The 22400-nt window shown below is 57.7% G+C and overlaps 8 protein-coding genes across 8 annotated transcripts; 3 read left to right on the forward strand and 5 right to left on the reverse strand.

Annotated features, from left to right (window-relative positions):
- Positions 1-1491: 1491 nt before the first annotated feature.
- On the reverse strand, positions 1492-2627 carry SPSK_04388 (uncharacterized protein; the record flags this gene model as incomplete). The annotated part of the gene is made up of 2 exons (XM_016731196.1): positions 1492-2550; positions 2604-2627. The coding sequence occupies 2 exons, from the start codon at positions 2625-2627 to the stop codon at positions 1492-1494; spliced, it is 1083 nt and encodes a 360-aa protein (XP_016586201.1).
- Positions 2628-2682: 55 nt separating this feature from the next.
- SPSK_03996 (uncharacterized protein) lies at positions 2683-5291 on the reverse strand (the record flags this gene model as incomplete). Its single annotated transcript, XM_016730811.1, has 2 exons — positions 2683-5158; positions 5239-5291. The coding sequence occupies 2 exons, from the start codon at positions 5289-5291 to the stop codon at positions 2683-2685; spliced, it is 2529 nt and encodes an 842-aa protein (XP_016586202.1).
- A 1976-nt stretch (positions 5292-7267) lies between these two features.
- SPSK_04197 (alpha,alpha-trehalose-phosphate synthase (UDP-forming)) lies at positions 7268-8926 on the forward strand (the record flags this gene model as incomplete). Its single annotated transcript, XM_016731008.1, has 1 exon — positions 7268-8926. One exon carries the CDS (start codon positions 7268-7270, stop codon positions 8924-8926), a length of 1659 nt encoding a protein of 552 aa, XP_016586203.1.
- A 766-nt stretch (positions 8927-9692) lies between these two features.
- Positions 9693-12302, reverse strand: SPSK_03995 (vid27 family protein; the record flags this gene model as incomplete). The annotated part of the gene is made up of 2 exons (XM_016730810.1): positions 9693-12199; positions 12284-12302. The coding sequence occupies 2 exons, from the start codon at positions 12300-12302 to the stop codon at positions 9693-9695; spliced, it is 2526 nt and encodes an 841-aa protein (XP_016586204.1).
- A 1401-nt stretch (positions 12303-13703) lies between these two features.
- On the forward strand, positions 13704-14068 carry SPSK_04673 (uncharacterized protein; the record flags this gene model as incomplete). The annotated part of the gene is made up of 2 exons (XM_016731473.1): positions 13704-13771; positions 13822-14068. The coding sequence occupies 2 exons, from the start codon at positions 13704-13706 to the stop codon at positions 14066-14068; spliced, it is 315 nt and encodes a 104-aa protein (XP_016586205.1).
- Positions 14069-15617: 1549 nt separating this feature from the next.
- Positions 15618-16202, forward strand: SPSK_04583 (uncharacterized protein; the record flags this gene model as incomplete). Its single annotated transcript, XM_016731385.1, has 1 exon — positions 15618-16202. One exon carries the CDS (start codon positions 15618-15620, stop codon positions 16200-16202), a length of 585 nt encoding a protein of 194 aa, XP_016586206.1.
- Positions 16203-16328: 126 nt separating this feature from the next.
- Positions 16329-19016, reverse strand: SPSK_03983 (alpha-glucosidase; the record flags this gene model as incomplete). Its single annotated transcript, XM_016730798.1, has 1 exon — positions 16329-19016. One exon carries the CDS (start codon positions 19014-19016, stop codon positions 16329-16331), a length of 2688 nt encoding a protein of 895 aa, XP_016586207.1.
- Positions 19017-21933: 2917 nt separating this feature from the next.
- Positions 21934-22233, reverse strand: SPSK_04713 (uncharacterized protein; the record flags this gene model as incomplete). The annotated part of the gene is made up of 2 exons (XM_016731510.1): positions 21934-22130; positions 22176-22233. 2 exons carry the CDS (start codon positions 22231-22233, stop codon positions 21934-21936), a joined length of 255 nt encoding a protein of 84 aa, XP_016586208.1.
- Between the last annotated feature and the right edge of the window lie 167 nt (positions 22234-22400).

Below are 22400 nucleotides of genomic sequence, written 5' to 3' on the forward strand. Positions count from 1 at the left end.
CTATGTTGTACGACGTGTCAAGACGCGGTACGGCATAGTCTCTGACACGGCCTTGTCATCTCGACGACGAGCGGCCTGATGAATGCCACGAACCAGAAAGGCTTGATGGCCTGCAGACATCGGATGACCAGAATAAGCAGGGAGAAAAGCAAGGCTGTTCAGACACCAGTATCGAGAAAGATGCCTACCGCCTCGCCACGTTCATTAAACATATGGAGGCCGAAGGGCAAGACACGCATATGCAAGGCCAACTCCACCTTGCATCTGAATATGCAGGAACCGACCTGGACAAGTACTGTGCAGACGTGCAGGACGTTGGGCCAAGCTTATGCTCAGGCACCGAGCCCACCAAAAACGCAAACAAAAATAGAGAGTAAAAAAAAAAAAAAAAGAAACAACGCGAACACCGAAGCAAACATACGCGCGACTGTCTCCATCCCATCCGATTTGCCGCAATTACTCCGTATTACGCTACGTATTGTGTCGCGTTGGGCTTACCCGCATTCTGCTGACGTTGATGCCTTAGGTACAACCGCATGTGCCCGTTCTGGGGCTGGAGAGGAGAGCGTCTAGACTCTCATCGACTCCAAGGTAATTACGGCACTGTCAACAATGGGGCACTAACTGGCACGAAGCTCCGTACACTGGGGCGTGGAAAAAAGTACAAGAAAAAAAGGCTGCACATGCCTCAGCGGGCCTCGTGACCCAATCGCGACATCAACAGTCCGCTCAATACGTTGATACGCTCTCTTTGCACTCTAGGGGCACTCCACGTGGTTACACGCCATCACTTTGTCTGTCGTGTCTGGCGCTGGGGACGAATGTACCGACGCGCTGTCGCCCCGTCTCCATGGAGAGAAACGAAGACGGGGAGGCCATTTGGTCAAAAGTGGTTGTTTATTTCGCACAAACGGTCATCCCAACAACGGGAAGGCCGTTCTGCAAAAACAAAGCGCGTCGCCCCGGGCGAGAAAGACGTAGTGAGGCTGCGAGGAGGGCGATCGGACGGCGTTGGATGACCAAACGCCGCCCGTCTCCCCTCACGGCGCAACCTCGTCCTTCATTATTTGATCTTGCCCCGGGCTGGGATTGATGTACCGCTCGGAATACAGAGCCTGGAACAAGGATGGACAAGTTTAAAGCCTTGTGCTCCACCATGCCGTGCGGAGAGGGGACGGGAGGGGGAGAAGGAAGGGGACAGATCCAAAGAGGCGGACACATTGGCAAAACCATCACGGGTGTTGGAAAGACGACACGAGCCGGTGGAGCCCGGCCTCGTCTCTCACTCAACCCCTTTGAAGAAGGAAACAAACTCGCTATTTTTGTGTCTGTCGCGGAGAGCTGGTTCGGTATATCTCAGTATCAATACTCTGTGTGGGAAAACAATGAAAGACGACAAGGGGAGAAGCAAAAAAAGCAACAAGACAACGTAGGAAACGACATGATGAAAACAGAAAACAAAACTAGGAACGACAAGAAGGATGGCCGGCATCAGTCCTTGTAGATAGGCAAGGGGGCCGGAGTGTCGGCTCGCATCAAGCGGTCGTCGGCGTCGTCGAGCGTGGCCGGAGGCTGGTCGCAGCCGGACGGCAGACGCGGAAGGCGTCCCCGGGGCGTTCGGATGGGATAGCCGTAGCGATCGAAAGAGGCCTGTTTGTTGCCGTCGTCGCCGGTGCCGTCCCGGACCGTGGTTGTCATTGGCGAGGGCCCTTTGTCGAGCACATACAAGCCTTGCGCCCCGTCACAGTCCGTCTCGCTCGGCCCCAACGCTGCTGCTGCCGCTGCTGCTTGCTGCGCCTTTGCGGCGTTATGCCCCTGCATCGCCTTCCACATGTTCCACGTGTGAAGGTGCCGGACGAAGGTGTCTCTGCCGTGCACGAGGAGATTGCGACAGGTCACTGCGTAGTTGTGCAGGCGTCGGTTGGCCGGCGTGCGGCGGCGTGCATCCGCCCGGCGGGTGTGGTGGACAAACGACTTTCTCCCGCGCATGATGTAGACCGGGTTGTGCGTGCGGACCAAGGGCGGTGGCCGTGGCATCCGCTGGATGTCGTCGCCAAACATCTTGAGGGGGCCTTGGTGCCGGCGTAGGCGCTTTTGATCCTCGTTCCGCAGCACATCGGCAAAGTAAAAGCAGGCGTGGAACTCTTGCCGCACGGCATGCGCGTGACGGCGGAGCGCTTCCAACCGGTCCACGTCGGCCTTGATGCGCCGGCTGTCGATACGGAAGAGTCGGTCCATGTCCGCGAGACCCACGTTGTCTGAGTAGTCTGGGACCTTTCGCACCGATGCTTTAATGCGCTCGCTTTCGTCCTGTTGTTGCTTCATTCGTTGCAGATCCGATTCCAGCTTCGAAACTTCGGCCGCTGTTTCGTTCAGAACCTGGTTTGCACTTGCCAATCTCTTCAAGGCCTCGAGGGAGTCCTCCAGGGTGTCCGTATGGTTTTCCGTCCGCTTGTTCGTATTCAGCTTCTTCCCGATCGCGTTGTCCGCTTCCTTTCCATCATCCCCAAAGGCCGTCGTATAACCTCTCTTCGTGCCTCGGGTATCCTCCTATAGAACGTCATTGACATGGTCAAGGTCCCTGTCACGTTTTTGCGCCGCACCGCCGAGCAGAAACGCGTAGGCATGTTCGTAGCTCACCGGCCGCGGCCGCGGCCGCCTGCCGCCCGTTGGAGGGCAGACCTAGGCGCCCTCGAAAAAGACGTTGCGAACACCACCGTCGCGGCGGCCTTCCATCGACTCGAGCGCCCGGTCAATCTCCATAATGTCGAGCATCTCTTCCTCGACGTTGCGGTCCTGCACCGTCTCTTCATCGTCGAGCGCGTTGGCCGCGTCCTCGAGGCCGCCCGCAAACGTCAGGTCGGGCTTGACGTTGCGCGGCGGCGGGCGCATCATGCTCTGTGTCAGCGTGACCTCGTTCTCGTCAAACAAGGACCGCTGTGTCCGCTGCGGCGTCAGCGCCAGGGCAGTATCGGCATCGTCGGCAGCGTCGGCAGCGTCGGCAGCGTCGTCGCCGCCGCCGTTGTTGTTGTTGCCTGCTGGGCCAGAGCGTGAAGGTGACTCAAAGAGCGAGCGTGTCAGCGGCGCACGGCGTGGTGTCGCGCCGGCACCAGAGGCCGAAGGGCCCAGCTTGCCGCGCTGGCTGTTGCTGCCGCCACGCAGGAGACTCTGCTGCTGCCGAAGCTGGTTCGCGTCCAGATCAAACTTGACCGTGCCGGGCTTGCGCGTGCGCGGCTCGACGAGAATGGCGCTTGTCACGGTGTCGCCCACATTCCGCCGGCGGGCCGACGCTGCCAGCAGACGTGTTGTCAAGCCACCAGCATAGGCGTCTTCGCCGCTCTCGCGGGTCGCGACCAGGCGGGTCTCACCCTGGACGAGCACCTCAATCGACTGGCCACCATTTGTATTTGTCGCTGCCTCGTTGTCTTCGTCATCGTCATGCTCGTCTTCATCGCCACCGTGGACCCCAGAGGCTCTGCGCTGCGTCGGCAGCGTTGGCAGCGAAGGCCATGACACAGCCACGGCGCCACAGCACCGCTCGCCCTGCAGACTGGCGCCGAGGTCGTGGACGCGGGCCATGCGGGTCGGCCGAGCACCGCTGAAGAGGTTGACGCCGCCGCCCGACGACCGCCGCAGCTGCGCGTCCCAGAACCGGGATACATCTGGGATGACGGCCACTGTGTAGTCCGCGCCGCCCAGCCACAGCACAGCCGTCTCCGTTCCCGCAGCCGTGCCACGGAGCGAGCGCTGCTGCACAACCTCCACGCCGCCGGGGATGGCCACAAGCCGCTCGACACCGCCAGCAAACGAGGCGGCGAGGGCATCGCGGCGGGTGTACGGTGTCATGGGCACAAAGTCGCCCTCGGTCGACTTCCGGGCGCTGGTCGCAGGATTCCGCAGCGGCGTCGTGCCCTCAATCTGACCGGAGATGGTAAAGTTGGCCAGAGCAGCGCCGCGGATGCCCGATGTCGCGGACCCTGCGCCGAACACGCCCCCACGTCCGCTGCTGGAGCTTGCACGGTCAATGTCCCAGACACCCCACTGGCCATCGGCCAGCAGGGCGAGAATGGCATGGCCGTGTGCGATCCACGAAGCGGCCACAACTGGCTTGCGCGCGGTGTGCGTGAGCCCGCCACGGGCAAAGGGCGGGTACAGGGACAGCAGCCACGAGCCTTGCGGCGGGTAGGCACCCTCGGCCATGTCGTCCGACGGGATCGCAGGGATGGTGAAGTCGTAGATGCGCACGGCGCGCTGCGGGTCGACAGCAAGAAGCTGCGTCGGGTGCGTCGGGTTAAAGGCCACGCTCGTGAGAGGGCTGGGCAGGTACTCGGTCTGAAAAGGCTCGATCGGCCGCTCTGAAGCCGCACGCTTGGCGCCCACCGTGACATCCCATAGCCGCAGCGTACCGGATGCTTCACGTGCATAGACTGCCACAATCACGCGCGCCGGCGGCGTGGTGGCTGCGGATGCGGAACGGGACACAGCGCCAGACGACGGTGCAGGCGCCGGTGCCGTCTTTTGCTTGGCCAGAGTGATCGCCACGCCCTCGCCACGCCGGTTCTGGCCGCCTAGAGGAATGAGCACGTCGCCAAACGCGCCGCGGCCCAAGTTGCCGGCAACCAGGTTCGTCCGCAGCTGCGGCCGGTTCTTGCTCTCGTTGGAGGGTGGTGTCAGAGGCAGCGTGACGACAAACACGTCGGCTGTCGCACGGCACGTAATGGCAAACACCATCTTCTCCTGGAGAATGCTGGGCTCGGCCTCGTTGGCTGCACAGGGTGCAATGGGCAGAACAGCCACGCTGAGGACGGCCTGGTTCAGGGCCAGATCCAGTGTCTGCACGATCTCGGCAAACCCGCCTGCGTTTGTGTCGGCGGGCGCGTCCTCAAACACGGGCTTGTCGACAAAGTTCGCCACAGACGTCGCGGACGAGGCTTTCGCGGCGTCTTCGTCGTCGTCGTCGGAGTCGATAATCATCACTGAGTCGGCGTTGGTTGCCGCAGCCGGCTTTGGGTCAGGCTTCCGCACATCCTTGAGACGCCGGCCGCCACGCCAGACAATCGAAACGCCATTTTCGTGGCCGCAGATGACAATGTTGACACCCTGGGGCGAGAGGACGGGGTAGGTCTTGACGCAGTACACGCGCCTGTCGAGGTCATATCTGTGTTGGGGGCGAGCAACGAGGTTAGCAACAACTGCCTCGACGCAAGGGGTAAAAAAGGGACTTTGGTTAGAACGAACAGGCACTGAACATTGTGAGGCGTCTGCCGCACACGCTGTCCGAAGACCGCCATTTTCGGGAGGTCAGGCGCAGCGGGAATGCAACGGTGTTTGGGAGTGGTAAGAGTCAAATAAATGTTGGGAGGCCGTCGTGGAAGCAGCTCTGGGCGCCGCAAGTCGAGAATATATACACAAAAGCAATATAATTATCGTGGTTTCTCGAACAAATCTGGTACGTCGTCCAGGGGACTAGTAATAGTCGTGTTGGGGCGCTGTCGATCGAGTCCCGACAGACAAATGCACGAGGCCCAGCTTTTGGTGAAGCTTCAAGCTCAAGGTTTGTTTGGGTCAAATGCAAGCAAGGGAACGCGCCGTTAACACGCTAAAATGTTACATAATCATTCACTCCACGTGATACATCACGTGTAAGTCTTGACGAAGACAATGTCTCGCGCTGAGTCGTGACGACCCAAAGCGGCAGCCAAAGCCTACTTCAGTTCATTGCCCATGTGCAGATCGGATTGGATGAAAATGACGGGCGCGTGTGCGGGAGGAGAGGTGCTTGAAAATGACCTGTTCGTTGTTCTTTTCGGTTACATATTATACCTCTTGATACCATTGATGAAATTTTATGACTTTTTGCTTCATCTCAAAATGAAGATACCCAACTTTGCACTCTTCTTAAATATCTATGATCTTATCTATGTATTTATTATTTTTTTTTAAAAAAAATCACAAATGAAGCTCTCATGCCAAGTGCTATACTAGACGGATAGCATGTCGTGAGCGATTTGTTGAGCTACGCCATAAATAGGCACGCAGAAGGCCTATGGCTACAGTTCCCTGCATGTCATCGAAATAGGAAAGCAAGGCCCGGGCCTAGTCTTCAATACAACATATGATGGGGAAAGAATGATGGAGGGGACGACGCTGGGGGCGAAGGGAAGGCACAGCGGAAACCAAAGCCGGAAAGAGTGAACGCGAGCAAATCACCGGCGGGAGAAGGCGCGATGGAACAGGGCCGAACGAGAATTTATCGTGACATCCAAGCGGCAGACGAGAGGATATACAGTGAAAGGACGGGAGGAACAAAGTGTCGTACCAATGCGGTGGAAAAATGCCCACGTAAAATCGCGCCCTTAGCTTTTCATCGCGAGAGGGTGTGGAACGACGGGGCGTTGTGTGGCCAAGAGATGCCGATGCCTCGCCGTCAGAGAAGCTGCCACAAATCACTGCTGCCAAGCTAAATTGACAGGAGACTGCTATTCACCCATCGCACCTTCCGTGCACAATTTTGATAGCTGTGGAATGGTCGAGACCGGGCAGGAACGGTACAGAGGTCTTGCCGCTTGGGCGCTTCTGTGCTGTGTGGTAGAAAAACGTATTACGTCGTTGGTGGGGCGCGTGCGCTTTCCGCGTGCAGCGTTCTTTTTGTCGCTGGTCGATTCTGCTCCTTGTGGTTGGCCCTTTGCCCCGCCTCGCAGTATCTGCCCACACAAAGCCACTCCTCCCTTCGCTCCTGCCTTTGTCGGGTTCGTTACTTCGTACGTGTGCCCTTCCTTCTCAGCGGTCAAAATAAAGCCAAAATTAGGAGAACCCGTAAACACCTCATAATCAGAACAAAATATCGTGAATTCTATGCCGCCCTGACATGCAGCTGATGCCCACGCTTATGATCTGCAGCACCCCCAGCCCGCTGCGGCCCTTCTATGCATAGCACCGGGAGTGCGCCGCCTGCACGCAGCGAGCAAGCAAAGAGGCAAAGTCGTGTCTTACACGCCACGAAGCCCCGCCAAAAAACGGGAACCAAAAGCATCCAAATCGCCCCAAATCGACCCAATCCGCCCAGAACTGCCCAATAGCAAGCCTGGCTTGGCTGGTGCCGCTCTTGGAGCTTTGCGAGTGGACTTACGGAGCACGTTTCCTGCGCTTGTTTAGCCCTTTGCTGGCCGGCCGGTTTTTGCTGGGGGTGGTCACAATAATCCGTGCCAATTATAAAGAGCCTAAGCAGCCCACTAACTGGCTTTTGGCTTGGGCCCAGGACATCGTGATGCCTCCCAAGCATCCTCGAAGCGACAACGATAGCAGCCAGTTCGCCGACACTGCCTTTTCTTCATCCCCCGTGCAGCCTCCGCGAACCCGACAGCGCACCGGTTCCGCCACGGTCGCCGCCGACGAAGACGTTGAAGTTACGGGGCCCACGCAGCCAACACAACAGCCGATCGAGTCAACAACCGCCGCAGCCTCTGCCATGGACCCTTCCAAGAAGCCCGACGACGGCAGCAAGGCCAACCTGATCCTCGTATCCAACCGCCTGCCCCTCACGGTGAAGCGCCAGGGCGATGGCAAGTACGACTTCTCTATGAGCTCGGGCGGTCTTGTCACCGGCATCATGGGCATGGCCAAGCAGGTCAACTTTACCTGGTACGGCTGGCCGGGCCTCGAGGTGCCGGAGCAGGAGCGCAAGCCCATGATCGACTCGCTCGCCAAGGACTTTTCTGCCGTGCCCGTCTTCCTGTCAAAGGACGACATCGACCGCCACTACAACGGCTTCTCCAACTCCATCCTGTGGCCGCTGCTGCACTACCACCCGTCGGACGTGACGTTTGACGAGCTGTCGTGGCAGGCCTACAACCGCGTCAACCGCGAGTTTGCCAAGACCATGGCCGAGAACGTGCAGGACGGCGACATTGTGTGGGTCCACGACTACCACCACTTTGTCCTGCCGCAGATGCTGCGCGAGGAGCTGGGCCCCGAGCGCAAGAACGTCCGCATCGGCTTCTTCCTGCACACGCCCTTCCCCTCGTCCGAGATGTTCCGCATCCTGCCCGTGCCCGTGCGCGAGGGCATCCTCAAGAGCCTGCTGTCCTGCGACCTGGTCGGCTTCCATACGTACGACTACGCGCGCCACTTTTTGAGCAGCTGCTCGCGCATCCTGGGCGTCAACACGCTGCCCAACGGCGCCGAGCTGAACGGCCGCTTTGTCACCGTCGGCGCCTTCCCCATTGGCATCGACGTCACCAAGTTTGAAGATGCCTTCCAAAACCCCAAAGTGCTCGACCGCATTCAGCAGCTCGAGAAGAAGTTTGCCGGCGTCAGCGTCGTCGTCGGTGTCGACCGCCTCGACTACATCAAGGGCATGCCGCAGAAGCTGCACTCGTTTGAGCTTTTTTTGACCGAGCACCCCGAGTGGGTCGGCAAGATTGTGCTCGTCCAGGTGGCCGTGCCCTCGCGGCAGGACGTCGACGAGTACCGCGACCTCTGGAAGGAGACCAACGAGCTGGTCGGCCGCATCAACGGCAAATTTGGCACCGTTGAGTACATGCCCATCCACTGGCTGTACCACAGCGTGAGCTTCGAGGAGATGACGGCGCTGTACGCGGTGTCGGACGTGTGCCTGGTGACGTCGACGCGCGACGGCATGAACCTCGTGTCCTACGAGTACGTGGCGGCGCAAAACGACCGGCACGGCGTGCTGATTCTGTCCGAGTTTGCCGGCGCCGCGCAGAGCCTCAACGGGTCGCTCATCATCAACCCGTGGAACACCGAGGACGTGGCCAAGGCCATCTACACGGCGGTGACGATGCCGGCCGAGCAGCGGGACGGCAACTTCCAGAAGCTGCGGCGGTACGTCTACCAGTACACGAGCCAGTGGTGGGGCCAAAGCTTTGTGTCGGAGCTGCGGGCCGTCAAGTCGGGAGACCAATAAGGGCGTAATGGAGCGATTCGAGAAAGAAACAAACGAGGAAAAAGGCGTGAGGGTGACGACGCAGAATATGGGACAACTTTATTAGGCTGGACGAATCGGGTTCTCTCTTTGGTATTTTGATTTTGATTTCTTTTTATTTGTTTCTTGTTTTTGTTCTTGTTAGTTTGGTTGCTTGTTTTGCGAGGACGGAATCTCTCATCATACACAACACACAAGCGAACGACGGAAACAACAAAGACAAGCTACGGGCGTTTGCATGTGGATATTGCTGCTTTTGCTTCATTTTTTCATACTTTCATTGCAAGTGTATTACATTTTTATAGTTTCATCTTGCCGTCCAAGGCGACCAATCCTCGAAATATACGAACCGCATTTATCTAGTTCCTGACACGCGCTACGATGGTTTCATTTTTTGTTAAGAAATTTCATTGGTATACATACTCTATCTACTGTGGTATAAGTAGAAACGATACAAAGGCATCACGGCTCATTTTCCTTTTTTTTTGAGTTTTTATATTATTTGCGAAACTGAGGTATCAAAGAAGGGCAGATAAAAACAAAAGAGACAAAATAGGGTCCGACTAAATCGAAAACGAAGCGAACCGAAAGACATGGCAGAAAAGATCAAACAAGGCAGGCCTGTAGCAACAACCTTCAAACACAACGGAAAGAATCAACGACATAGACAAGAAACTGACGAGACCGTAAAACGCATTCCGGAACGCCCAAAAACCCCACCCAAGAGCATGCTTCGACCCTACCGGGCCTAGTATGGCGAGTCCACAACGTCGTCCTTGCCCAGCTTGTAGCGCCCACTGTTGACGCCCGAGATGCGGCTGCCGCCGCTCCGCCGACCGCCGCTGCCGCCGGCGCCGGCGAGAGCCGCGCCGGCGATGCTTTCGCGCGTGGGCCGCTTGAGCGACTTGTTGTCGACCATGTTGACTTCGTGAGGCAGGGCCATGATGATGTTCTTGTCGGTGCCGTACTGGAAGTCGTCGGCCTTGACGTCGTCACGGTAGCGCTTGATCATGTAGGGGGCCTTGCTGCCGCGCAGGACCTTCTTGAGGCTCCACTCAATGACATAGGGGCCTGTGGCGGTGATGATGCTGGTCTCTTCGGCGCCCTCGCCCGTGTTGAATTTGGCAGGCGTAAAGGTGACGCCTTTGCCGGTCTCGTGGGCGAACTGGGCGACGTGCTCCGGTGTCAGGGCCAGACGGCGCGGCTGTGGCTTGCTGTCGGCGGCAAACGACTTCTCAAAGCCAAGGCGGCCCTCGTTCTTGCCGCTCGACTGCAGCGCGTCAATGAGCAGCAGGTAGGTGCGGCAGGTACCCAGGATCCAGCGGCCGTCGGCCGAGACATCCAAACCCAGAATGGGCTCGCCAAGGGCGGGAATATGGGTCTTGGCGTTGATGCCGAGCCGATCAAACAAGCGGATGTCGCCCTTGTTGGAGGCAACGGCAATGTGACCCTTGCCCGTGGTGGCAAGCGCCGAGAAGTCGTTCTTGGAGACGTACTGCTTGAGCTCCGAGTCCACCAGCTTGGAGCCGGCGAGACGCGGGTCGACGCGGTACAGGGCGTTGTGCGACACACCGAGGAACGTGGGCTCGTGGGTCATCTGGGCAAACTTGTTCTCGGGCGCGAACGTCACAACCGGAATGTCTTCATGGACGTTCCACTCGTCGACAACCTTGCCGTACTCGAGATCCATGCGGTACAGCTTGTTGGGGTCGGTGTCATTTTGCAGGATCATGTTACGATCCTCGTTGTGCAGCATGACCTTCTTGGGACTGAACAGCTTGCCGCCGGGCGTCTCGATCTTGGAGATGTTGGTGGAGAACTCGAGCTGGTTCTGGGGCGTGTGCTTGAAGACACCAATCTGCGAGCCGCGCACGACGAAGGAGCGGTCGTGCTTGTAGCCAACGGCGAGCGACTTGTTGGTGGACTTGTCGCGGGGATGAAGGTCCACGTCGTCGGCCTCCTCGTCAGTGTCGTAGTGCTCGCTCCTTGGCCAATTGGCGTCCTCATCCTCGTCCTCTTCCGTATGAGACGCCTCTTCTTCTTCCTCGTCCTCCTCGTCTTCGGGAACGTCCGTCATGGCCAGGTCCGCAAAGGCGTCGGCGACATAATCGCGCTCCTTGTCCTTGATCTTGGACCACTTGACCTCGTTGAGCTGCTCCCACAAGGCACGCAGCAAGCCCTCCTGGAACCGCTCGAGTGTCGCCTGGTCCTTGAAGCGCAGCAGCCACGAGTAGGCGGTGCCGTCGGCGGTGAACTGGTTGAAGATGAAGCTGAGGAACTCAAAGTTGAAGACCGGGTTGATGTCGGCCACCACGGGCACGCCCAGCCAATCGCGGTCCTTGCTCGCGACCTGCAGCCAGTACTGCCAGTTGCCGGTCTCGCTGACAATGGCCGTGACCGACGCGTCCTGCAGCACAAACGAGCCCGAGGGGAAGTCGAAAAAGTGCAGCTCGGCGAGCTCGGCGGCCAAGATCTCCTTGGCCTCGGGCGCGTCGCCGACCTTGGTCTTGAGCGCCGCGGCGGCCGTGCCAGCCGACGTCTCCGCCGGATCGGCTGGTGGTGCCGCGGGGGTTGCTGCTGGCACGGCCGTCTTGGATTTGGAAGGCGCCTTGGTCGGCGTGTCGATCACGGTGGTGCCGACACCGGCACCTGCGAGCATTGAGTCGGTCGAGGCAATGGAGCGGGCCAGCGAGGGGCTGTGCAGCGGGCTCGCGGGCGGGATCAGCTTGCCGGCAAACTCGAACTGCAGCAGGTCTTCGTCGGTGGCGGTGGTGTAGGGCTTGCGGTACTTGCGCTCGTACTGGCACTGCTTGGCGGCGAGCTCAAACTGGTGGACCAGGCCGGCGTGGGTGGTGCTGCGGTCGCACACAAACTCGTAGACGTCGCCGGCGTCGCCCGTCAGGTCGCGCCAGCACAGGACGTGCTCCGCGCTGTCCTCGTCGCGCTTCTCGACGCGGAATTCGAGAGCCTCGTCGAGCAAAAAGGTCTTTTCGTCGCGCTCGGCGGCGAGCGGGTCTGTCTCGGCGTCTTCACCCTCTTCGTCGGCGAGCAGCTCGGCCTCGCCTTCCTCGTAGACGCGCTGGACGACGAGCTGGTACTGGAAGTCCTGGGCGGTGCGGCGGATGCGGGCGGCGGCGTCTTTAAAGAGCAGTTCGGAGTAGCCCTTGGGGGAGAGGGGGCGGACGAGGTAGAGCTGGCCCTGGGGCAGTTCGATCATGGACTCTTGGCTGCCCGAGCCGAAGAGGAGTTTGGCAGCTATAGCGAGACGATGGTCAGTAACGTGTTGGGGAGTGAGGAGGTGCAAGAAGTGCAAAAAATAAAAAGAAACAGAAGACGTACCATTCCGTAGCACAAACATGCTTTGGGAAGGGGCCCGCGGTGCAGTGCGGGCACGGAAACAGGGAGGAAGGGAGGTCGTGGAAGCGTGAGATGCGTTTCGAGAGCAGGGTTGCGATATGCCAGAAGCCTACAGTGAGTGCGCGAAAACGAGAGTGCAAGAGAGAACGCACCCAAAAAAAGAGATGGATGAAGAATGGAGATGAGAAATGAAATGTGGTTTGCGTCAAGGGTAAGTAAAGGCTGGCCGTTTGGCAGGAGCGCCCGTCAAAGAGGAAAGGGCGAAGGGCGGGACAATGACGACGGATGGGCCTATCTTGTCTTGGATTGGAGGGGACACACACGCGCAGCCTTGATTGCAAGAGGCAGACAGAGGGTGGGAGAGACAGAAGTAGAGAACAAGTAGAGACCAAAAGCAGAGAAAAAGGACAGCAAAGCCTGTTTGCACGATGCCCCCGTTCGACCAATTTTTAATTATTGTTTATTTTACTTTACAATCACAATAATTTTTGGTCGCTCCTTCCCTTATTTACTTTTGCTTGTGGGGACGAAGTGGGTGGTGGTTCTTTCCCGAACAGAGAGCAGTGTCGTGGACGGCACCGTCCCTCTTATTTATTTTAAATTGGCAGGTGCTCCCACCTAACGGCTTCCAGTTTTGCCCCTCATTTGCAGGCCTTTTGCTCATGCGTCATAGCAACAGGGCCGGCCGTAGGCAAACAACGCGGTTGCTAGGCTAAGCTGAACGCTGCAGCCAATCAGAGTGTGCGAGGCGGCCTTTTTGTTACTGAAGGTGGGACACCGGTTTGGCCAGGAGAGGTTATATGACTAATCCCGGCGCAGAGCGAGTTCAGAGTTTGCTAGTTTGATTACGTCAGGATTGCCAGTGGCGAAAGGCGGAGGCCGCTCCAATACAGTATCCATACAGTGCATCTACTGTAGATGGCTTTACTCACTTGACGCCAAAAGTCAACAAGGTTTGGCCTCACCAGTTCGCAAGTTTACTTGGCGATACGGTCCAACGACGCGTCGGCAGATGTTGTTTCTGGGAGAGGGCTCGAGAGGAAACCAGGCTCGCCAGGGTAAAGTGTATGCAGAATGAGCTGGGGCGGGTCTACCGAACGACGAGCTGGCAGGTGTGATTGCTGAGGATCTGTGGGGGCCAGGAGAGTCTCGTCAACGGTTTGTCATTGGGGCTGTTTCGTTTCGCTGCAGGTGTCCAGACATGTCTGACCGTGAACGGTGCAGTATGGGTCTGGGCAGTATCACCAGATAAAAAGACCAGGGCGGTGAGCGCCTGCTGCCTGGCGACGCTGTGCAGTGGTTCCAGCGTGTGCCATCTCTGTACATTGAATGTGCGGAAACCAAATGTGTGCTGTGTAAACAGCACAAAATCTCTATACGCCAATCCCTTGCATCGTTTGTCATGGCTTCCAGTGACGGCAAGATTCCGCTGAGCGCATTGGTCGGTGTTGGCCTTGGACAGCCTTCCAAGTGAGTTGTCCTGTGATGGCTTGTGCTTTTCTTCGCCGTCGTTTTTCTAGTCTAACGGTTAGGTGGCTCATCTTTGACGCCCCGGCTCTGTCGGCGACGGCCCGCACGATACTGGTCGTCGCCGGCGCCGCACTTCTGGCGATTGGCGCCAGCTCGGATTTGTTCGTGAAAGCCGCGCTGGTGACGCGGCGGGTGAATTGGCGGCAGGTCGGTAACCGCATCGTGCACCTGTCCGAGAGCAGCCGGTGGTTCTTTACGGTCGTGAACATCACGCGAGACGTGTACAAACGATGGTAGGAGTGGGAAAGGGGGGGATTGAAGCTGTTTGTCGGAGCAGCGTTTGCCGGAGTAATCTGTTTGATGTGGTCGTGTTGCTTGGAATTTTGTGATTGTCAATGGAGCGAGAAAAGGGCCGTCATGGGAAAGGAAGATGTTTCCTATGCCGGATGTCCGTTGTTGGCGATCTTCTCTTTTTTCCTGTTTTGTTTTTCGTATTTCCCATGAAACAGTCGAGAAAGGTTGCGCAAGTGGTTCACGAACGCCTGGAGATTGATGAAAAACAGCCTAGCGTACGTACTCTATGGCGAAAGACGGGCTCGGCGGACTATGCGACCTCGTTTCAGAAGTCGGAGCGGAAGCACAGAAATATAGATAAAACGAGAGAGCTACCTGACGGCGTGTTTTAAGTGGCGCGATCCCGATCTACTGCGCCGTCGAGTTGACGCACGCCTGGGGAACGGAGGAAAGGCGAGAGAGGGAGCAAGGCAGATAAGGAAAGGGTAGTGCAGTGCAACGAGGCAAAATCAAGGAACACTATAGCATCGCCGCGCTGTATCGTTGATGCTTTTCCTGTTTTTCTATTCATGGCAGCCGGAAGAAGATCCCGTCCCGTTTTGGGAAGGAAGGCAATGCAGAGAGCGAGAGGCGACAGGCGAGGAGTACGCCAGCGTGAGATTCTGCAAAGGTGTGTGTAGGGAGAGAGAGCGGAAGAAGAGGGGATGCTGTTCCTGTATTCCTGTATTTTTGCATCCCTATATTTTTCTGTCTTCTTTATTGTGTCAAGGTCTCTTCCCTTTCAATTGGCTTTTAAACTTTATCTTTTCTCCTTTTTCTTTTTTCCTCTTCTCACTATCCCACCTTGCCTCTTACACCATTTTTCCTTTTTCGATTTTTGTTCGGGAGCGAGGCTGAGCCAGCGTCTATTTTCAGCTCCTGGTGCTTTTGCTGTTTAGACTTCTTTTGGCACGGGTCTTATTTTTCTACTGTTCCCTTGGCCCCTCTGCATTGCCTTATCTGGCAATCGTCCTGCATCATTACGCCTTGTCATCCTGTGTGGCTTTTCCACCACCAGGTCGCGTATTCGTCGCGACCCCCAAGACGTGCTTTACGGCTGACGGGCGTCGTTATCTTATTCGTTCTCGAATGTGTCGGTTTCTTTATCATTTTTATTGAATTCACTTTCACGTCATTTTTCCTTTGCTTTTAACTGAATTTATTTCATTCTCATTCATCGTATAGCATCTTGACTCTTCCCGAAAGGTGCCTATCTTTTCTTCTTAGTGACCCTTAATGTTTTTATCCTTTTAATATTCCTGCCGCCATTTTGACGTTCTCATCAAGCTGGGTCTCTCACTTTTCTTTTTTTTTTTTTTTTTTTTTTTTTTTTTCTTCATTTCATGATACGCTTCATCCAGCAAGCCTTTGGCATATCAGCCGCAACAACTTAATTTCTTATACACCTTCTACATACGCCTACTTATGTTTACTTATTTTAAATTACGACATTCGGCCTTCACGCTCGAGAGGCTTCACAGAGCAATCACTACGTCACAGCGGCCTCCTCAAAATGAGGCTCTCCATACCCATCGTCTTTGCTTCCGTGGCATCAGCAGCTTCATCATCATTGTCATCGTCAACGGCACCAACGACAAAAACATCCACCACCGCCACCTCCCTCCCCGACCTCATCGCCCAGATCCCGCCATGCGCCCTCTCCTGCTTGGCCCGCGCCTCCACTAACCTCGGCTGTGCCGCCACCGACCTCACATGCGTCTGCCGTAGCGCCTCGGGCTCCGGCTCCGGCGCCTCGGCCCTGGCGGCCCAGCTCGGCGCCTGCATTCTCTTGGGGCCGGACAACAGCTGCAACAGTTCCGACCTGAACGCCGTCAAGTCGCTGGCACCGGGCATCTGTGCACAGGCGACGACGGCTGAGTCGACGGTACTGTCGGTGGTGTCGACAGAGATTGCCGGGCTGTTGACCGACGCCACCGCGACGGGCTCGCCAACACAGACGAGCAGCGGTGCCGCAAAAGCCACCGATGGCAGCAAAAACACACCAGCGGCCGGGGCCGCGCCGCCCGCCGGTACACGGGCAACCATGGCCCTGCTCGGGATCGGTGGCGTAGCCGTTTTGGCCGTCTACGCTTTGTAGGGCGTTATTTATGCTCCATTAATTGTATACATTTTTTCTTTGTACATAGCCGAAAAAAACAAGTCTATGATTCTTCCCGTTTGCCTTTTTTCCCCTTGATTTTGACGTCTTCCTTTTCGGATGCAACTACGCCTTCACGGCAATGTGGTACACCCGGCGGCCCTTGGTGTCGCGGCCCTTGTCCTCGACCGTCTGGCCGTCCGCGGCCTTGACCACGCGCTCCTCGCCCACCGGCAAGATGACGTCGAGGCCGTTGGACAACCACAGCGGGGCCCACGAGCTGGGGACGTCGTCGCCCTGGGCCGTGGAAGCCACCTTGGGGGCGGCCGAGGCGGCGACCTCGATGGCGCCGGCCGAGGGCGTGTATGTCACGGACATCTCGTAGATGGGCGAGCGGCCCTCGGCCGAGATGCCGTCGTCTTCCAGCCAGGTGGTTGTGAAGGTAGAATCTTTGGCACCACCGGCGCCGCCCGAGACAGTGCCTGGCGCCGGGTACACTTCGACAGCGCGCCAGTCGTCCAGCGCGATGCTAGGGAACTCGGTCTGCTCGGCCTCGGCGTGGCGGCCGTCCTTGCGGCTCGTCGTGGGCAGGTTGCGGCCGACGGGGACGGCGCTGCCGCAGCGGGCCAGCACGGGGATGGACGCGTGCCAGGCGCTGCTGATGGTGTGCCACTGGCCGGCGGGCAGCCACTCGTGGGGGGCGTTGACGTTTAGGAAACCGGCGGCCGTCGCATCGCCCATGGGCAGGTAGACGCGCGCCTCGGACGAGCCAGGCACATAGATGCCGTCGCCGCCGACAAGGAGGGCATCGCCGAACCAGAACTGGGTGTCGCCCGCCAGGAGCGGCGCGGTCCAGACTTCGGGGTCGGTCTCGTAGCCCCAGCCGGTCCAGCGCATCAAGGGCAGGGCCGTCAGGTGAGACTGGAGGGCGCCCGAGTAGGTGTAGGGCACGAGCTCGTAGCGGCGCTTGATGGCGGCGCGCACGAGGGGCGTGGCCGTGGGGTGCATCCAGGGCTCGATGACGCCGCCCACGAGGTTGTCGTCCTCCGAGGTCTTGTAGCAGTTGATGGCAAAGCGCGGCTGGTGCACGCCGATCTGGACCCAGCGCACCAGGTGCTCGGGCGTGGGCTGCGGGCCCTCGAAGCCGCCAATGTCGTGGCCGTAGCACTGCAGCAGCGACACACCAGCATTCAGAGACATGGCGTTGGCGCCGCGCATGCCGTCCCAGCTGGTCACGTTGTCCCCGCTCCACGACGAGCAGGCATACCGCATGGTGCCGGCGGTGGCCGAGCGGGTCAGCACCAGCGGGCGCTCGTCGGGCACGGCGGCCACGCAGGCGTCGTACGAGCTCTTGCCCATGAGCTCCGTGTGCATGGCGCGGCCCCACAGACCAATCTTGCGGCTCGTGAGGGACGCGGGTATGGGCACCGTCTCCAGCGCACACTCCCAGTCGTCGCTGAAAATGTTGTACTCGTTGTTGTCGTTCCACATGGCGTCGATGCCCACGCCCTTGAGCGCCATGGCGCCGTCGTACCACCAATGGAAGCCCGCGTTGCTCGTAAAGTCGATGTGGCTGCCCTCTCCGCTCTCGCCGCCGCCGGCGCTCCAGAGGCGGGCAACGCCGGTCTGCAGATCGTCGTCGCCGTCCTTGTCCTTGTGGGGGGCGCTGGGGTCCTTGAAAAAGGCATTGGCCGCCTTCAGGCCAGGGTACGCCGGGTGGTTCGCCAGCACGTACGGCTTGATGTTGGCCAGCAGGCGCACACCGCGCTTGTGGCAAGCGGCCGTGAAGGCGCGCGGGTCGGGGAACCGGTGGTAGTTCCACGTGAAGACGTTGCGCGTCTTGGGCGGCTGCTCGGCAATGGTGTACCCGGAGCTCATCTGGAAGGCCGACACGGGGATGTCGTGGGCGGCGCACTTGTCGAGAAAGTCGACAATGACGTCGGCGGCGCGCGGCTCGTCCTCCATGGTGTACTTCATGCCGCCGCTGACGTAGCCCATCATGTAGCGCGGCGTCAGCAGCGGGTAGCCGACGACGTCGGCGTACAGGCGCACGACCTCGGCGACGCTGTGGCCCACCAGCAGGTACTGCTCGAGCCCGCCGTAGGCCTGGCGGTAGACCTTGAAGTGGCCCCACATGCCGTCAATCTCGGAGCCGACGTTCCAGGTGCCGCGGCTGTGCGACGTCGAGAACAGGCCGACGCACTGGCCGCTGGGCTGCGCGGGCGTCGGGCGGCTGACGTGCAGCAGCAAGGGGATGTGCTTGTAGAGCGGGTCGGTGCGCAGGGCGTCGTAGCCAAAGGTATCGCTGGCCGTGATCTGGAAGCCGCGGCCGGCCAGGTTCATGGGGCCGGCCTTTTCGCCGAGACCGACGTAGAGGTCGTCCTTCTTGTAGGAGGAGTAGTGGGCCACGCCGGGGCCGTCGACGACATACGAGCGGTAGGCCATGTCCCGGTACAGCGGCCTGGCGACGCCCTCACGGGTCAGAGAGACAATGGGCGCACCGGACCAGTCAACGGTGGCCGTGACATCGGCGGAGACGACGGAGAAGGTCTTGCTGGCAGCGTCAAGCGAGGTCTTGGGTGCCCCAACAGAGGAGCTTGCCTCAACGCGCTTGGCACTGGGAAACGGCGGAAGCGGGTGGCTTGGGGAGGCAAAGGTCGTGCGGAAGACGCCCGGGCGGACGGCCTCAAAGGTAAAATCGAAGTGGTTGCCGTTGACGGCCTCGGTCGAGCGCAGAGCAACCGACGGAGCGGTGGCCGAGGCCGGCTCCTGCAGAGCATACTGCTGGGGAGTGTTTTCAAACTGATGCAGCATTGTGACGACTTGGGGAGGGGGAAGGATGAGAAAAAGGGGGTACGGGAGAGAAGACGAAGAAAGTACGAATGGAACGAGCGAGGGCCGGCAATGGCAGCGGAAGGAACTCCAGAAAGCACGATTATAAGGGAAGGAGGGATCGTGGTGAAGCTACAATGACTACAGAAAAAGACGTGACGAGACTCGACAAGAGGCCCTGGAAAAGGCACGATTACAGTGTGTAAGCCAGGGTAGCTCTTGTGGACCGATGACGGGCGCGATGTGTCGTTGGGACGGGGCGAGATGTAGCGAAGCCGAGGCCGCAGTGAGACGGGCGGACGAGGGGACGAGGCCGGCCAAAATGTTAGGACATTGGAAGAAAATACTCTAAATGGGGGAATATTGACTACGTTGAGAAGGGCGTTGTTAGAGTACAAGGAGTGTACAAGCATGCTGGTCATTTGTTGAAGCTTGTAGATGAGCTCGTGGCGACGGTGGCTAACAAGCGGAGAAAGTACGTGGAGAGGACCAGCCGTGCTCTCTAGGCAGGAGACATTTGAAGCACAAGGTCCGTAAGCGGAGAAGGCAGTAAGGATGACACGACGATTGCACGAATTGTGGCTGGAAAAGACGCGGTCTAGTGATGCCATTGTTGACCATCCCGCGGGATGGTGTGCTTAGTTTGTGTAGTGTGTAGTTTTGTTGGTGCTTTTTCTACATGCGTTTTTTTTTTTTTAATAATGCTTGGAAAATGTTGCTCCATTGGACTGAAGCATCAGCGCCAGAGGCACATGAGGACGAGGGACAGATTGGGGACATGACAGGCGGAAGCTGCTTTCCTGAGTAGACGAGAACGATGAGCAAAAGTAAATCCAAGTTAAATGCATCTTTCTTTCTGCTTCCTCCTGTACAAAACGGTGGCCATCAGCAACGGCCTCTCCAACCCGTGCATGCTTCGCTGCGTCTTGTTGGAGAAGACACGCAAACCAGCTACCTTCATCGGCACCTCTAGTTGGCCATTGGCTTTGTTGTGTGTCATGGATATTGAAAATAGACGCAGTTCAAGAGTTGAGCGTCAGACAGCGTTGGCTTCTGGTCCAAGTAGTTCGTTGGAGTTGCCCAAAGAGGAAAGAGGTCTACGCCAGACGGAGGTCGTTCAGGCCCGACGGCGACCTGTGGTTGGCTGGGCCTCCCCACGTGAAGCGATGGGTTTTGAGGGGAAATGCAGCGTGCGGGGAGCTGACAGCTGGACAGTGGGTGATCCCGCGTCTTTTCTACACAGTATTCAGTCTCTCCCGTTGTCTGGTACTTGGGCGGTCAAAATCGACAGCTCGATGTGGTCACAAGGCCACGATTGGGTTTCTGACTGTGCCCTGGCGCAGTGCTCTTTCTGAGGCTCAGAGATGTATCTGTTAGGGCTGATACCGCCGTTTTATGTGCCCAGTAATTAACGATTTCACGCCTTTGGGCTCGGCGTTCTGTTACTTGGCTTTCTTTAACTGCGGGCCCTTTGTGTTGATAATAGATGTGTCAGCTCGCATTCATTTTACATCTTCGTACAACGCCTGATGATGGTTCCGCCTATGAACGTCCGTGCTCTTACACTTTTTAGTATTCCATATTGATGAGGGAGCTTATTCGTCTTGTTTTGGGTGCACTCGGTAATTACTCGAGTTCAGTGGTTTTGGGCCGGCTTTAGTGGGTGTTGGGTGTGCTAGCGCGTGGTACAGTCCGAAATACAACGTCGGAATGCTCTGTAAGTCGGCAGTCGCCCCGCGGCAGATGAGTGTTTTTCCAGGACCAGGCTTACAAGGCGTAGCCCCTGGGGTTTAGGTGCGTTAGCGCCTGCTGGAAAGCGACGGACACGCCTAGCGGAGATTTCCGAGGCCCTGGGAACCCACTAACTCACATCGTCGTAACTCTTGGCAAACCACTTCTGCGCTCACGACGGTCACCGCGTCACGATCCTCGCTGGAATCAGGTCAAAATATCAAAACACGCGCTTTATCCACTTTGTACCATGCCTCATGTTCCTTGACCGAGGGCCATGGCACCTCAGATGGCCCAGATGGCCCAGATAACCCAGATATCCACGCAATCGGCAGCCTCACATTGGTGGCCTTTTAAAAACCCGCGATTATTAGCATCGTCCGCATTGTCGCTTCCTGGAGCCTTTCTTTGTTCTAGTTCGTGTCCCTGTCACATTGATCTTGTAACAGTCTCCTTTTTAGCATTTCTCGTGTCATGATATCTCGGTCGTCTCGGTGTGCGAATCGCGACTTCCTTTGTTGACAATTCAGGCTGCCAGGCCAGGCGTAGCTTCCTCGACAGACTTCATCGTTTGTTGTGATTCCTCTTTCCTCTTTTGGTGAATGTCGCATGCCCGTTTGACAGATGTTCTGCCTCGCAGCCCCTATTTAGTTTTCGGAAATTTTCACCCTTTTCAAACTGTCGTCGTTCGTCACCACGACTGGGCCAACCTCGCATCCGAAGCGCAGCCGACAAAACAACGACGACTGCCGGTGAGCCTTGTCCGCGCTTTTCTTTTCGGGACTACGCTCCCCCTCACGACTTCTCAACCTCCCCCGTCTCGCGCCACACTTGTACTCATCGTGACCGTTCCAAGATCCCACCGGTTGTTGATCCCAATTCGATTACAAGCCTACGACCTGCACCGGAGAGTTCCGTCTTGTCATCTTCTTCCATTTGTTGGCTTTTGCCTTTCACGGTCGTTTACTCGAACGGGCAATGTATGAGCATCCTTCTGTTTTAGTTCCCTGCCTGATTCGGACGGTCACTTCCTATGTCACGATTTCTCGGTCCAGAACACCGAGACACACCGACGTGCATAAACAAGACGACGACGATGTTCCTAGCTATTCCTGTGGTCCATGCCCTGTCCTCGCCAAACTCGTTTTTTCTGCTCTTTTCCCCGACTTCACCCCGGCTCCGCAGCCGACATCCCCATGGCAAGTCCGTCTCCTCCACAGTTTGTGCCCTCGTTCTCCCCATGGTCCCCAAACGACGGCCTTTCGCGCTTGTCTATTCTGTATTTCTCTCTCATTCCCCCACAGTCCCCCTTGCCAGCATAGTCTCGTTTTGCTGGCGTTGTACGGAGTGTTTGTTCGATTATTTCTACTTGGCAGTGAATTGGCTGTTCAAAGCTGGAAGTTTACATACCCCCAACCAGATCACTTGCGTCGTCCGGATCCGGGTCCTCCTCACGCTGCTTAATCATTTTGCCGGCTAGGCCGTGGTTGTGGTGTGGCGCACGTTCCAGAGTTGCAACGGTGGCGGCCGACTGAATCACTGCAACCAACCTCAACCAACTTAACCAACTTCAACTACGAACCTTTCCAGTACACTCTGACGGCACCTGACCAAGTTAGAGTACGACATATCATA

This window comes from Sporothrix schenckii (genome assembly GCF_000961545.1).
Source record: "Sporothrix schenckii 1099-18 chromosome Unknown Cont47, whole genome shotgun sequence".
Taxonomy (NCBI): Eukaryota; Fungi; Ascomycota; class Sordariomycetes; order Ophiostomatales; family Ophiostomataceae; genus Sporothrix; species Sporothrix schenckii.